Here is a 14150-nt window from a genome sequence, read left to right as displayed (position 1 = left end):
CACACACTAATATACACAACTACACACACACACACTAATATACACAACTACACACACTAATATACACAACTACACACACACACACCAATATACACAACTACACACACACTAATATACACAACTACACACACACACACCAATATACACAACTACACACACTAATATACACAACTACACACACACACACTAATATACACAACTACACACACACTAATATACACAACTACACACAGACACACACACACTAATATACACAACTACACAGACACACACACACTAATATACACAACTACACACACACACTAATATACACAACTACACACACACTAATATACACAACTACACACAGACACACACACACACTAATATACACAACTACACACAGACACACACACACACACTAATATACACAACTACACACAGACACACACTAATATACACAACTACACACAGACACACTAATATACACAACTACACACACACTAATATACACAACTACACACAGACACACACTAATATACACAACTACACACACTAATATACACAACTACACACAGACACACACACACACACTAATATACACAACTACACACAGACACACACTAATATACACAACTACACACACACTAATATACACAACTACACACAGACACACACTAATATACACAACTACACACACACTAATATACACAACTACACACAGACACACACTAATATACACAACTACACACACCAATATACACAACTACACACAGACACACACTAATATACACAACTACACACACACTAATATACACAACTACACACAGACACACACTAATATACACAACTACACACACACTAATATACACAACTACACACAGACACACACTAATATACACAACTACACACACCAATATACACAACTACACACAGACACACACTGTTGTCCTGCAGCTTCTTCAGTGAAACGTTCTTTGAAGCGTTTCTCGTCTTCAGACCGTCGTCGGTCTAAATCTTCTCGAGTCTCTTTTTGTTTCAGATCTTCTTCCTGCTGCAGCTTCAAGTCACATTTTACTAATAAAGTTTATTTAAACACAGAATAAAGTTTTTCAAACAACAACAGAAAACTTCAACATTAATAAGACTTTATTTCCTCTAATGTTAAATAATTAAAAGCAGGATTAAGATGAATAATCTTCACACACTGGCAGTAAGTGACATCAGAACATTTCTCATGTTTATACAATGTCGGCCATCTTTGTTTACTGTCTGTGGTTCTGAAAGGAGGCGAGTGTCCGTCCGGATCTGGAGGTCAGAGGTCAGAGGTCATCTAACTGTTTTCTGCCTCCATCATGTTCGAGTCTGCTGCACCAGAAAAGAAGAATCACCAAAAACAGCTGATTTTAGAGACGAGGACGTTCAGGTGTTGAAACGAAGCGACAGACACGTTGAAGGAGGAAAGAGGAAGTGGTTCTTTTATTGTGAAGAGGAAGTGGTTCTTTTATTGTGAAGAGGAAGTGGTTCTTTTATTGTTATTGAACTTCCTCCTCTGACTCATTAACTGTTTGTTCTGTTTGACTGAATGAGACTCTGAACTGTTAAATATTAAAATATTAAAGTCCTAAAAACTTAGAAGAAAAAAGGGAAAAGGAGCAAATCTCATGATAATAATATTATATTATTTTAATGTATTGATCCGATCAGGTTCTGATCAGCTAATAAACGGAGGAAACGCCTCGATTGCTGCATTTCCCCCGTTGCTATGGAAACGCCACGCCCCAACAGGTCGGGTCTGTCCGGACGTCCTGCTGACACTGTTTTCATTGAAATCACATTAAAGTCAGAATTAAGATTTTAAAACTTGACCTCCTTGAATTATCTTTTATTTTAACAACGACCTTAAACTTAAACTTAAACGTGATTCTTTGATCTGATCCTGTTTCCTGACTTTAAACCAGAAAGAGAGTTTCATGTTTTCATGTTTAATCTTTTAATGTTTTAATTATTGGCACTAATCGTCCTCCGTACGTTCGTCACCATCGACTCGATTGTTTTTTCCATTTTACCTCAAACAGTTTAAAAGTCTGTGAAGCTGTAAACCCTGCAGCCAGCGTCGCCGTGGAAACGTTTGGTTTAACAGTCGTATCGATCATGTGATCGGTGTGATTGATTAACTGTCGTCTGCTTCTCTGACAGCATCAAGGCCGCCGCTCAGCAGGGAGCCGCTTCGTTCATCTGTAACCTACATACGGAGCTACGCTACGCTAGCAGCGTCTACATGCTAGTAGTCTCTCTGCTACGCTACGCTAGCCCCTGGTTCTACTCTTTGTGCTAAGCTAAGCTAGCAGTTTCCCCCTGGTTCTACTCTTTGTGCTAAGCTAAGCTAGCAGTTTCCCCCTGGTTCTACTCTTTGTGCTAAGCTAAGCTAGCAGTTTCCCCCTGGTTCTACTCTTTGTGCTAAGCTAAGCTAGCAGTTTCCCTGCAGGCTGATGGTCGATGTCAGTGTGATTAATTGAGATGCAGCTTAGTTCTCCGTCCGACCTGCTTTCAGTCTGTTCAACCAACGGCAGCGTTTCACCTGCAGCACCAAGGAGAGGAGGAGGAGGAGGAGGAGGAGGAGGAGGAGGAGGAGGAGGCTAAAAATAATCCACAATAATCCTGAAAGTGCTGAAGTCTTCATTCCTGCTCAGAGGGTCACCGTGGCAACTAAAGAGACGGCCTCATTACTGTAGTGTGGCGTCCTGTTCACACTGTGGGAGGGTGGACGGGTACAACAGAGTACTACAGGGTACAACAGAGTACTACAGGGTACAACAGGGTACTACAGGGTACAACAGAGTACTACAGGGTACAACAGGGTACTACAGGGTACAACAGAGTACTACAGGGTACAACAGGGTACTACAGGGTACAACAGAGTACTACAGGGTACAACAGGGTACTACAGGGTACAACAGAGTACTACAGGGTACAACAGGGTACTACAGGGTACAACAGAGTACTACAGGGTACTACAGGGTACAACAGAGTACTACAGGGTACTACAGGGTACTACAGGGTACAACAGAGTACTACGGGGTATAACAGGGTACAACAGGGTACTACAGGGTACAACAGGGTACAACAGGGTACTACAGGGTACAACAGAGTACAACAGGGTACTACAGGGTACAACAGAGTACTACAGGGTACTACAGGGTACAACAGAGTACTACAGAGTACTACAGGGTACAACAGAGTACTACATGGTACAACAGAGTACTACATGGTACAACAGGGTACTACAGGGTACCACCTGTATTTATCCTCATTTAGACCAACTGTCCCTTTAACAGCAGCAGAACTGAGTGTGAGCAGCTCCTGCTTGCAGAGCATCATGGGTAATCAGACAAACATCATTAGGTCACTATGATACTCAAGGAAACTTAAAATCGGCCAGATTCTCAGGCAGCTTCTGAACTGTCCGTCTCCGGTTTATTCCTGTTTATTTGTTTCCTGCTGAAGTACTCCGACTAACCGGAACATTTGAATGCATCACCTGAAGCTTTGTTTGGTTCGTTGGTGTTCTTCAGACAGATTGAACAGAAAAGTTAAAAGTTATAGAGCTATTAAATTCCTGAAATTAATTATACAAAATGCTGCAGAACTCCATGTTATTTTCTGCTGTTTTTTATACATAAATTAGACATTAAAATGCTTCTTTGTTACATTTTGCTGAACTTCTACTTGCAGTTGAACATGTTTTGATTACGTTATCAACCCCCCGATCGATCCTCCTCCTTCCTCTGATGAGCTGAAAGCGAGCCGACGGTTTCATGACGCTGCTCATCGAGCGACACAGATCCAGTTCAGATGCAGTCGCGGCCGGAACGAGGCCAAACAGCCGTTTACAGACTTCACACCAGAAATAACTCAGCGAGGTCACAGAGGAGGACGAGCGCTTCTCTGAGAAACCTGCTCAACGTCCAGATAAGAACCTCCTGAAAATGAACACGGTCCAATTAAAAGAGGAACTTTTATCAAACGGAGGAATTTAGCTTCTCTGACTTGATGATTTTCTCGTCACAGTTTGGTTTTTGAACACGAATCAACAGCTGTTTTTATCGTTAAACATTTACGTTGTGAAAAACACGCGATGGGGTCTGCGTCTACAAGAATGGGACGTACAAGTCTTAAACCACTCCCGGAACCAGGCCAGAACCAGTCTAATAACAGTCCCAAACCAAGCCTGAAACCGGGGTCTAGCCTCTGACCTCTGACATCTCTCAACAACGAGTTTGAATCTCGGACATCAACGTTTGAAGCTCGACCTGCGTCCGCTCTGCTGTCGCCTGATTCGCCGATCGGATGATCAAACGAAGACGCAGGTGTTCCTAATGAAGTTCAGCCGAGTGTTTTTGTTCTTGTGATTGTCGTCTGTTATAAACACGACTCGTCCGGGTGAACACGGTGAGCGTCGATACGAAGGCGAACGAACTCACCTGTCCGTCGTCCAGGTGAGTCGGTCAGAACCAACGCGTCTACGTCTGAACAGAAGAACATGTGTGGCGGATTAACGAGGATCTCTGCAGGACCTCGACGTCGTCCGGGATTGACGGTCTAAGCCTCTAATTAGTGACGGACAGGTGGGGGGAGGGGCAGGGGCGGGGCTTGAGGAAACCCTGACCTGACTGAGATCTGCTCAACACGTCAGAACGACCTGATTATAGTTCAACCGTCCGGTGATCAATATTATTATTATTATTATTAATACTTTTATTTTGTATTATTATTTATGTCACTTAACTTTTCATCGATATTGTTCCTTTTATTTTTATATATTATTGTAATCAATTAAATCCTCTGCTGGTTTTATTATTGATAAATTAACTGATCAGGAAAACTTATATTTTCAATATTTTACACCGACGATAATTTCTAAGATTTCTGGTCAAACTTTACATTTTTATTGTCTAAATTTATCCCAATATTATAGCTATATATATATACATATAGCTTCAGAGACCCGTCAAAATAAAAGCCTTTAATGATCCAGATTTGAAGTTCTGATCCTTGTTGATCCAGACTTTGAAAGCCAGATTGATTAAAAGTGATTGAACACCATCTGGTCCCCCCAGATGTTATGAATAAATTTCAGAATAAAAGCCGTTTCCTTTAAACTCTTCTTCACTTTCGACTGACAGTTGATCATCTGCAATCAATCAAAATCAATCAAAGCTGAAGTCTAACAGCTCACGTTTCAACAGGAAGTCGTCAGCGAGCAGTGACGCAGACAGGAAGTTATAATGACAACAGGAAGTTAAACTGACAACAGGAAGTTCACACAACATCTGAGCTGCCAAATGAAACATCTTCTGTTGGAGGATTAACAGTCCGTCTGCTCCGCGCTTAAAAAAAAACAGTCATGTGACCAGGATCTCTCACACACACACGCTTCATCCTGTTGTCTTGTTTTAATACAAACTCAATGATCTGATTTGATCTTCTCATATAAATGTTAAAATGTGCGTGAAAATAATCCCCAAAAAAATTTGTGCAGCAGTTGTTAATAACATGATGTCAACAAACTGTTTTTCTTTTCTGTCGTTAAAAACTGAAAGCAGCAACTTTTCCCATCTGACATTTAATTTTTGGCATTTTTGATTTCAAAAATGTATTTCTGATTAAACGGATTTCTTCATTGAGTTTCTGGTGAAAACAGATCGAGCATGTTTCTGATATTTATGATGAATAACGCCCGTTTCTGTTCAGGTCTGAGGTAGAACAGGTGCGTTGACGAAGCTCCGCCTCCTCATTAACCTAAAAAATCAAACTGCAGCGAACGGCGTGAGAAACTCGACTCCTGACCGGCCCCAGTTTCTCCTTTCAATCCCATAATCCTACATGGGATCCTCCGGCAGATCACAGCAACACCTGGCAGGTACGGTTACATCACACCGTTGTCACGGCAACCACACACACACACACACACACACACACACACACACACACACACACACACACACACAACAAACAAACAGGGCGGATGACCGGGAGACACCTGATAACAGCAACAGGATGTTTCCCTCCGATTTCACATTTCATAAAACACCTGATGAAATAATCAATAATATGAAGCTTTGTGATTAAAACCAGATTTAATTGATTTATTTCTTCTAATATGACGTCAGACCAGACGTTCAAACAAACAACCACCAGAGGATCGAACCGTTTTCCCTCCAGATATCTCGGCTCCGTTTAAAAAGCATGTGAAACTAAAAGGCAGCGAGTCGCAGGGCTGGAAACATCCAGAAATAGTCGTTGGGCTGTCATGAGGTCGACAGCTGGAGGAACGTTTCCCACGGAGACCAACGGAGAACAGATCCAGGACTCTAATCCTCCGCTATCAGTCGGCAAACTGAACACGGCTCCGATTACACAACCGCTCGGATCAAAGGTCCGTCGAGCGCTCGGCCGCACAGCATGTCGTTTTCTAAGAGCCGCCGACCTTTGACCTGCAGCAAACACCCTGCAGAAAAAAAAACACCTGACAGGTACAACAAGAGGATCAGTCATCTGCAGCCGAGCACGCCGAACAGTCGGACATCAGCCAACAGTCGGACATCACAACCAACAGTCGGACGTCACGGTCGGACGTCACGGTCGGACGTCATCCCACAGTCGGACATCACAGCCAACAGTCGGACATCGGCCAACAGTCGGACGTCACAACCAACAGTCGGACGTCACAGCCAACAGTCGGACGTCACAGCCAACAGTCGGACATCGGCCAACAGTCGGACATCACAGCCAACAGTCGGACGTCACAACCAACAGTCGGACGTCACAGCCAACAGTCGGACGTCACAGCCAACAGTCGGACATCGGCCAACAGTCGGACATCACAGCCAACAGTCGGACGTCACAACCAACAGTCGGACATCACAGCCAACAGTAGGACATCACAGCCAACAGTCGGACATCACAGCCAACAGTCGGGCATCGGCCAACAGTCGGGCATCGGCCAACAGTCGGACGTCACAACCAACAGTCGGACATCACAGCCAACAGTCGGACATCACAACCAACAGTCGGTCATCACAGCCAACAGTCGGACGTCACACCCAACAGTCGGGCGTCACTGCCAACAGTCGGACGTCACGGTCGGACGTCATCCCACAGTCGGACATCACAGCCAACAGTCGGACATCGGCCAACAGTCGGACGTCACAACCAACAGTCGGACGTCACAACCAACAGTCGGACGTCACAGCCAACAGTCGGACATCACAACCAACAGTCGGACATCGGCCAACAGTCGGACATCGGCCAACAGTCGGGCGTCACAACCAACAGTCGGGCGTCACTGCCAACAGTCGGACGTCACGGTTGGACGTCACGGTCGGACGTCATCCCACAGTCGGACATCACAGCCAACAGTCGGACGTCACGGCCAACAGTCGGACGTCACGGCCAACAGTCGGACATCACGGCCAACAGTCGGGCATCACGGCCAACAGTCGGACATCACGGCCAACAGTCGGACATCACGGCCAACAGTCGGACATCACGGCCAACAGTCGGACATCACGGCCAACAGTCGGGCATCACGGCCAACAGTCGGACATCACGGCCAACAGTCGGACATCACGGCCAACAGTCGGACATCACGGCCAACAGTCGGACATCACGGCCAACAGTCGGACATCACGGCCAACAGAGTCAACGACTTCTGTCTGAAACATCAACAAACTGACTGTAGCTCAAAGACACTACAGTAGAAACACTTGTCAGAGTGAAAAACAAAGAAACGTTAACATAAACTGTCACTAAACATCAGCCAATCAAAACACAGACATGACCGTCCAATCAGCTACAGACAGAAACACAAAGAGTTTCAAAATTACAATGCAAACAAAACAAAAAATGCGCAAATAAACTTGGAAGAGACAAAAATAAACTTGGAAGAGACGCAGAGCAACGGCAAAGATAGGAGGGAGACTTCAAAGAGACAAAAATGAAGAGTTTAAAAATTAGAGACATAACGAAAGGTACATAAAGATGACGACAAAAAGACGCAGGTGACTTCCAAAAGATGCAAAATGACTTCTCAGCTACGCAGGTGATCCGTCTAACAATCATACATGACACATGGACCTCATCACAGACCACATCCGGTTCCACAGGTAAACCAGGAAACACCTTCACGTGACCGGTCGGCTGTTCTGATACTTTGATCAGCTGACTGACCAGGTGAACTAACCTGAGACCGGCTCTGCTCTCAGCACCAGTTACTGGCCGGGGTCACCGGAGCAGAGCCGACGAGCTGCTGCCGTTAACCGTTTACCTGCCCGCACTGCATCTGCAGCAAACAGCACGAGGCTCCGCGTGACCCATTAACCCAGGTGTGTTATCTCCCACCAAACAGAGCAGAAACCGGCTGCGGTAGAACAATACCGGGAGACCTTCCGGTAACCCCGGCTGGAACAATACGGATGCGTGCTATCTGTGTCAGCCTGACAACCGGCAGCATTCAGGCCAAGACAAACAAAAGGGGCTCCGCGGCACCGGGAGCCGCGGACACACGACCGGGTACCGACGCCTTGACGGGCTGCTGCTCACCGGCCGCCGCTGGGCTCCGGTCTGTCGGTCACTCACAATCATTCCGTTTTTTTCATATTATTTCATATAGAAACCGAGAGTCACAAAACGACGCGTGGAGCTGCACTTCACTTTCCTTAAGGCACATCCCACACAGTGCCAAACTCCATTAAATATTCCTATGATTTAAGGGGAACTTGGATCTCAGACCGGATAAAGGCGGGATTAGATCGTAAACGTGTTGTTAAACTGTTGTTAAGGTGTTTGTCATTTCGGTGTCAATAAAATCCACCACGAGGAGCTGAACGTTAAATAAAAGGATCGGTAAAACTTGTTTTTGGTTCAGACTGCTTGCTCGTTCATTTCTTGGAGAAGGCACTCTGTACAGGGGGAGAGGTGATCAAAGTTTAATCTCAATGATCACAACACGTTTCTGTGTTGTGGGTTCACGCCGGATCGATGACGTCATATCGGCGCTTCAATTAATCCGTGAACTTTGTGTGTGTTTGTCTGTAAAAAAGTTAGTTTAATTTTATGTCATTTTTCCTATGGAGTCTGGTGTAACGGTACTCTGACCGCAGAGCAGGAGGGCAGATCAAGTTGCCTTCGGTTTGAATTTACATTTTCTGCTTTGGACCGAATCTGCTGATCAGATCCGGATCGGTTCGTTCTTCCCTGACGAGTCCCTCCGGTTCCGGTGTGTTTGTCCCCGGGTGGAATTGAAGCGGGAATGATAACGATTAAAACGGATTTACCTGCAGGTGTGGCTTCATTTAATAATCCGATTCTCGTTAGAAAAACATGGCACAAATCCGCGCGTGCAGCTCCGGTCCAGTCGGGGCGGGTTTCACCGACTCCTCCCGGTGCTGTGGATCCGGCAGACTGACCTCCTGTTCGGCTGCAGGAGCTCCTCGCGGCTCGTTTCCAACTACACACTTTGGATGGTGTTTAAAAGCAGCAGCAGCAGCAGCAGCCTGCTCAGAGGGAGAAGTGAAGCCCGAGCACCGACTGGCAGGCAGGCCGGGTCTGCAGTGACCACGCCCCCTTCAGTATCCGAGGAAAGCTGCAACAAGTGACGTTTTCTGAAGGTTCATAACCTTAATAATAATAATAATAAACACAATAAATGAAAATAATAATGATGATGATAGAAAAAGTGATAACAATAACAAAAGAAATAATAATAATGGCAAGCAATAATGATGATAATAAATATAACAATATAAAGAATAAATTAAATAAGGAGTAATAATAATAATAACAATTATAAATATATTTAAGAAAAAGTAACAAAATAAAAATTAAGAATCAACAATTGATTTTTGTTCAGTTGAATTTCCTGTTAAAGAGCAATGTCACAATTCTATACTTATATAATATAATGTTTGTATTTATACAATTGATTCTTTTTAAGTTCAGAAGCTGCCTGAGAATCTGTCTGATTTTAAGTTTCCTTCAGTGTCAGTGATCCAGTGATGTTTGTCTGATTACCCATGATGCACTGCAGACAGGGGGCGCTGTGCACTCTTCAAACACCTGCTTCTACCTGAAACTCCTGAAGATGTTCAGGTCCGTCATGTTTTGTGCAGTTTAGCCCCGCCCACTGATATGAACGGGCTGGACAGAATAACGGAAACACCAGTCAGATAAATGAGGTGTTCCTCATAAACTGAATTTTAATGAAGAAAGTTTCACTGAAGCTGCTGACTCGCTGGAAACTTCCTGTTGACCTGAGGTCAACAGGAAGTTTCTGATCAACCTGGCGACAGGTGAATTCGTACCTGCAGAGGAAGAAAAACGTCTCCAACAAACACACCGCCAAAATAAAACTCAAAACTCTTTTATTTCTGTTTTACAGACAATCAACCGATCCGACCTCCAGCAGTCAGATCACCCGTCAGTCCGTCAGTCTCTGTCCGTCCACCTCGGACAGGTGAGGTCACGCTCTCCTCTGATTGGCCGCTGCAGCTCAGAGAGGAGAGGGAGGGGCCACCGAGACGATCGATCGGCAGCTTCCGTTATTCGATCGGATGGTTTGAGTCCAAACGTTCGCTGCAAAACTTCAGTTTCCTCATCAATCAGTTCGTTATTTCATCTCTAAAACATCTTCTCGTGATCTTTAGCTTTATTGTGATATATTCTGAGGAGAGCGGCGCCCTCTGGTGGTCGTATGTTGAACTACTGCTCCAATCAGGGAACAGAAATAAACCTCTATTATTTGAACCGTTTGATTTATTGATTGTTGAGTTTTATTTGTTTTCTACTTTCAGTTTCCTGATTTTATTTCATTTATTCTGCTGATTTTGATCTGAATCTGAAGTTCTGTAACTGAGTTGGATCAGAACTCGACCGTTGGTTTTTTTTGGATCAGTTCCAGGTGGTTCGTGTGTTGCGTTTCCTCGACCACCTGTGAGGCAGCCGGAAGTGTTTCTGTTCTGGTGTCGGTGCAGCTGCGGTCCGACTGTTGTCCCGGTCCGGTCCGTTCCGGCTGGCCTCAGGACACCTGGATGACCTCCATGCTGCCGGAGAAGCTGGACTGGCTGCCCACCTTCCCCATCTCCTCCCGGCCGTCCGTCATCTCGTCTCCGAACTCCATCTGGCAGCTGCGGCGCTTCAGCTGCTTCTCGAAGCTGCTCTCTTCGTGCCAGCTCCGCCGGGAGTCGCCGCGGTCTCCGGTTCGCTGCCGGCTGCGGCGCCGCACCGCCTCCAGGCCGTGGCAGCCGAACGCCGCGAAGCCGCCGCCGCTGAGGATGGCCGAGGTGGAGTAGAAGCGCGTGGACTCGGAGGAGAGGTACCAGCCGCCGGCCAGAGAGGAGGTGGAGACGGTGACGGGACCCAGCAGGATGTCGGAGTGCCAGCCCTTCAAGGCTCCGCCCTTCAAGGCTCCGCCCCCCGGTCGGGCCAGCTGCTGCTGGCTGCGGGAGAGCCCGAACAGGAAGCTGGTGGCGCTGTCCTCCACGCTGCCGCTGCGGTGCAGCTGGTGGGAGCAGGTGGGGGCGGCGGGGGGAGGTTTGGTGAAGGCGGCGGGGGCCGGCGGCGGCCCTGGCTGCGGGGGCGGGGCCTCGGCCTCCTCCTTGTCGGGACTCTGCTCCGGGGTGGACTGCTCCGACACCTCCTCCACCGGAGAGAACTGACACGGTTTACTGGTCGTCTCCTTGAAGGACGACGTTTTGTAGAAGTCGGCGGCGTCCGAGCCGGCGTGAGGGGCGAACACTCGGTGGGCGGAGCTACCGCCCGGCTCGCCGTACGACTTGATGTCCAATGAGAAGGAGCGCTTCAGCCGGGCGCTGTCCTCCGGCCCGTCGGCCAGCTGCAGGCCGCTCAGCGCCAGCAGACGCTCCTCGGGGGCGTCGGCTAAGAGGCAGGGCAGCTTGAGGGGCTCCGGCAGGGCGGGGTCACCGGGGGCCTCCAGGCGGACCGCGGCCTCCGGGTCCTCCAGACCCACCGGGTCAGCGCCGGGCTCCGGGTGGGGGAGGAGCTTCAGTTTGGTCTCCGGACTCTTGATCTTCTTCTCAAAGTCCAGCAGCTGACCGAGGAAGTTGAAGTTGGGAGAGATGGTCGGACGCTTCTCCTTCACGAACCTGGAGATGGCAACAAGGGGGCGGGGTCAGTAGGGGTGGACTCAGTTGAGGGCGGGGTCAGCAGAGGGTGGAGTCAGTAGAGGGTGGAGTACCTGTAGGCCTCGTCCAGAGACATGTCCATCCTCTTCATGATGTAGGCGATGGCGATGGTGGCGGAGCGGGAGATCCCTGCCAGGCAGTGGACCAGAACCCGGCTGTTGGTCGCTTTGGCCTTCTCTGAAACAGAAATGCAGAGTTCAGACGGCGCCGAGCTGCTTTTTAAAAGCTGACCTTAGCGCGAGGGGGCGGAGTCAGCGCTGACCTATGAACTCCACCGAGCGGTCCAGCCAGGGCAGGATCTTCTCGCAGAACGAGTCGTTGACGGGAACGCGGAGGAAGTGCGAGTCGTGGATGAAGTCCGGTTTGGGGCAGGTGTTGCTGGCGTTCAGGACGTAGACGATGTCGTTCTGCTGCATCAGATCCTGCAGCGTCCAATCAGGGAGGAGATGGGGATCAGGTGACAGGAGGTGAGAATAAACATAAACTGAAGGGTTTACAGGTGTTTTCTGATCATTAATCAGGTTGAGTGTTAAACTAGAACAGAAGAGGTTCTGTTGGGTCACCTTGTTGAGGACGTCCCGCTGGCAGCCCAGGTACAGGTGAGGCAGGATGCGGGTCGGCCCGACGGCGGTGACGGGCAGACAGGGCTGAGAGATGCAGGAGGGAACCAGGAGGGACTTCCCCTCACACAGACCGGGGAACAGGTGGGAGAACCCGCAGAACCCACCTGGACCACAGGAAGTGGAGCGCTTTATTCATTTGGAAAACATCTTCATCAAAAATGAGAACAGGACGAGGTTCTGACAGAATGTGATAATCTCAGATTAACAGTTCAGATTAACACCACTTTAAATAACTGCAGCAGTTAAATCCAACTTTTTTTATGCTTTCATAAATATTTTCAGATAAAACTTTTCCTTCAGTATATTTTCGTGGAGTTTGTTTGTGTTTCTGATGTTTTAAAAAGACTGAACTGATGAAGCAGAACTTCCCTTTAAAGTTTGGGAGCCACTGTGTAAACCTTTTTTTACAATGAAGGCGGAGCCTCAGAGCAGCATTACATCATCATGATTACATAAAGTGAGCCTCAGAGGGAGGAAGGACTCATGTTATAATATCTCATTTAAACTGATCAACAATATGATCAGTTGATCTGTAACAAGATATACAACCCTTTTATTTTGAAAGGCAGCAGCTGGATCCTGTCTGACGATATTAAGATTCAGCAGGTTGTTTTATTTCAGGACCTGAACAACTTCCTGTTTCATTGTTTAAGCTCCGCCCACTTCATGATTGATAAAGTGCTGCTGTCACTCATGAAAAAAAAAAATCAGTTTTAAACTCCTTTAATTTAAATCTCTGACAGTTTATTGATTATCAGAAATTGTTTGACTCCAGTTTGACTCCAGATTAGTGGAGGTGGGCGGGGCTAACCTGAGAGCAGGTGAACGGAGGGGAAGCTCCTCTCCAGTTTGAGCAGCAGGACGCTGAGGAAGGAGTCCGAGCTCAGAGCGGTCGGTTCTGAAGAGTTCTGGTCGTAGACGACGACTTCCTGATCTCCCTGCAGCTCCAACTGAAACACACAACGATCAACGTCTATTAAAGTGGCCCCCCCCCCCCCCCCCCGCCACCCCCCCCCCGCCGCCCCCCCCGCCACCCCCTTTACCTTCTTCTTGGCCGAGTGCTGCAGCAGCTCTGTGATCTGGACCTTGTCCTGCTGCAGCCTCCTCTTCATGAGTTTGGAGCAGTTGACGTTGACGGCCTCCAGGATGTGGGAGGAGTTAAAGTCCACGAAGGGCCGGCTGTCGATGAGGACCACCCGGTCCAGCCCGCCCTCCAGCAGGACCACCAGCGCCTCGGGTCCGATGGACTGCACCGCGCCGGGCCTCGGCACCCCGGGTCCGGACCGGGACCCCGAACGCACGGACATGTCTCACCTCCCCCCCACCCCCCCCCGCCCCCCCCCTC

At 47.8% G+C, this 14150-nt stretch overlaps 2 protein-coding genes across 5 annotated transcripts in view; both read right to left on the bottom strand.

Moving 5' to 3' along the window:
* eps8a (EGFR pathway substrate 8a, signaling adaptor) overlaps positions 1-9536 on the bottom strand; it is a 35841-nt gene extending 26305 nt beyond the window's left edge. For all 4 annotated transcript variants that reach the window (XM_069139389.1, XM_069139393.1, XM_069139390.1 and 1 more), the window contains exon 1: positions 9318-9536. The gene's annotated coding sequence lies outside the window, so the exon portion shown is untranslated. The remainder of the gene's footprint in view (positions 1-9317) is intronic.
* Positions 9537-10386: 850 nt separating this feature from the next.
* Positions 10387-14150, bottom strand: dusp16 (dual specificity phosphatase 16). Its single transcript, XM_069139442.1, has 6 exons — positions 13849-14150; positions 13617-13755; positions 12746-12909; positions 12445-12604; positions 12236-12359; positions 10387-12143 (listed from the first exon to the last, which is right to left on the bottom strand). Exons 1-6 carry the CDS (start codon positions 14110-14112, stop codon positions 11057-11059), a joined length of 1938 nt encoding a protein of 645 aa, XP_068995543.1. The 5' UTR covers positions 14113-14150; the 3' UTR covers positions 10387-11056.

This window comes from Embiotoca jacksoni, unplaced genomic scaffold (genome assembly GCF_022577435.1).
Source record: "Embiotoca jacksoni isolate LCO1_2020_lvr unplaced genomic scaffold, fEmbJac1.0.p SCAF_82, whole genome shotgun sequence".
Taxonomy (NCBI): Eukaryota; Metazoa; Chordata; class Actinopteri; family Embiotocidae; genus Embiotoca; species Embiotoca jacksoni.
Note: the sequence above shows the minus strand (reverse complement) of the source record. Positions and strands in the feature narration are given on the sequence as shown.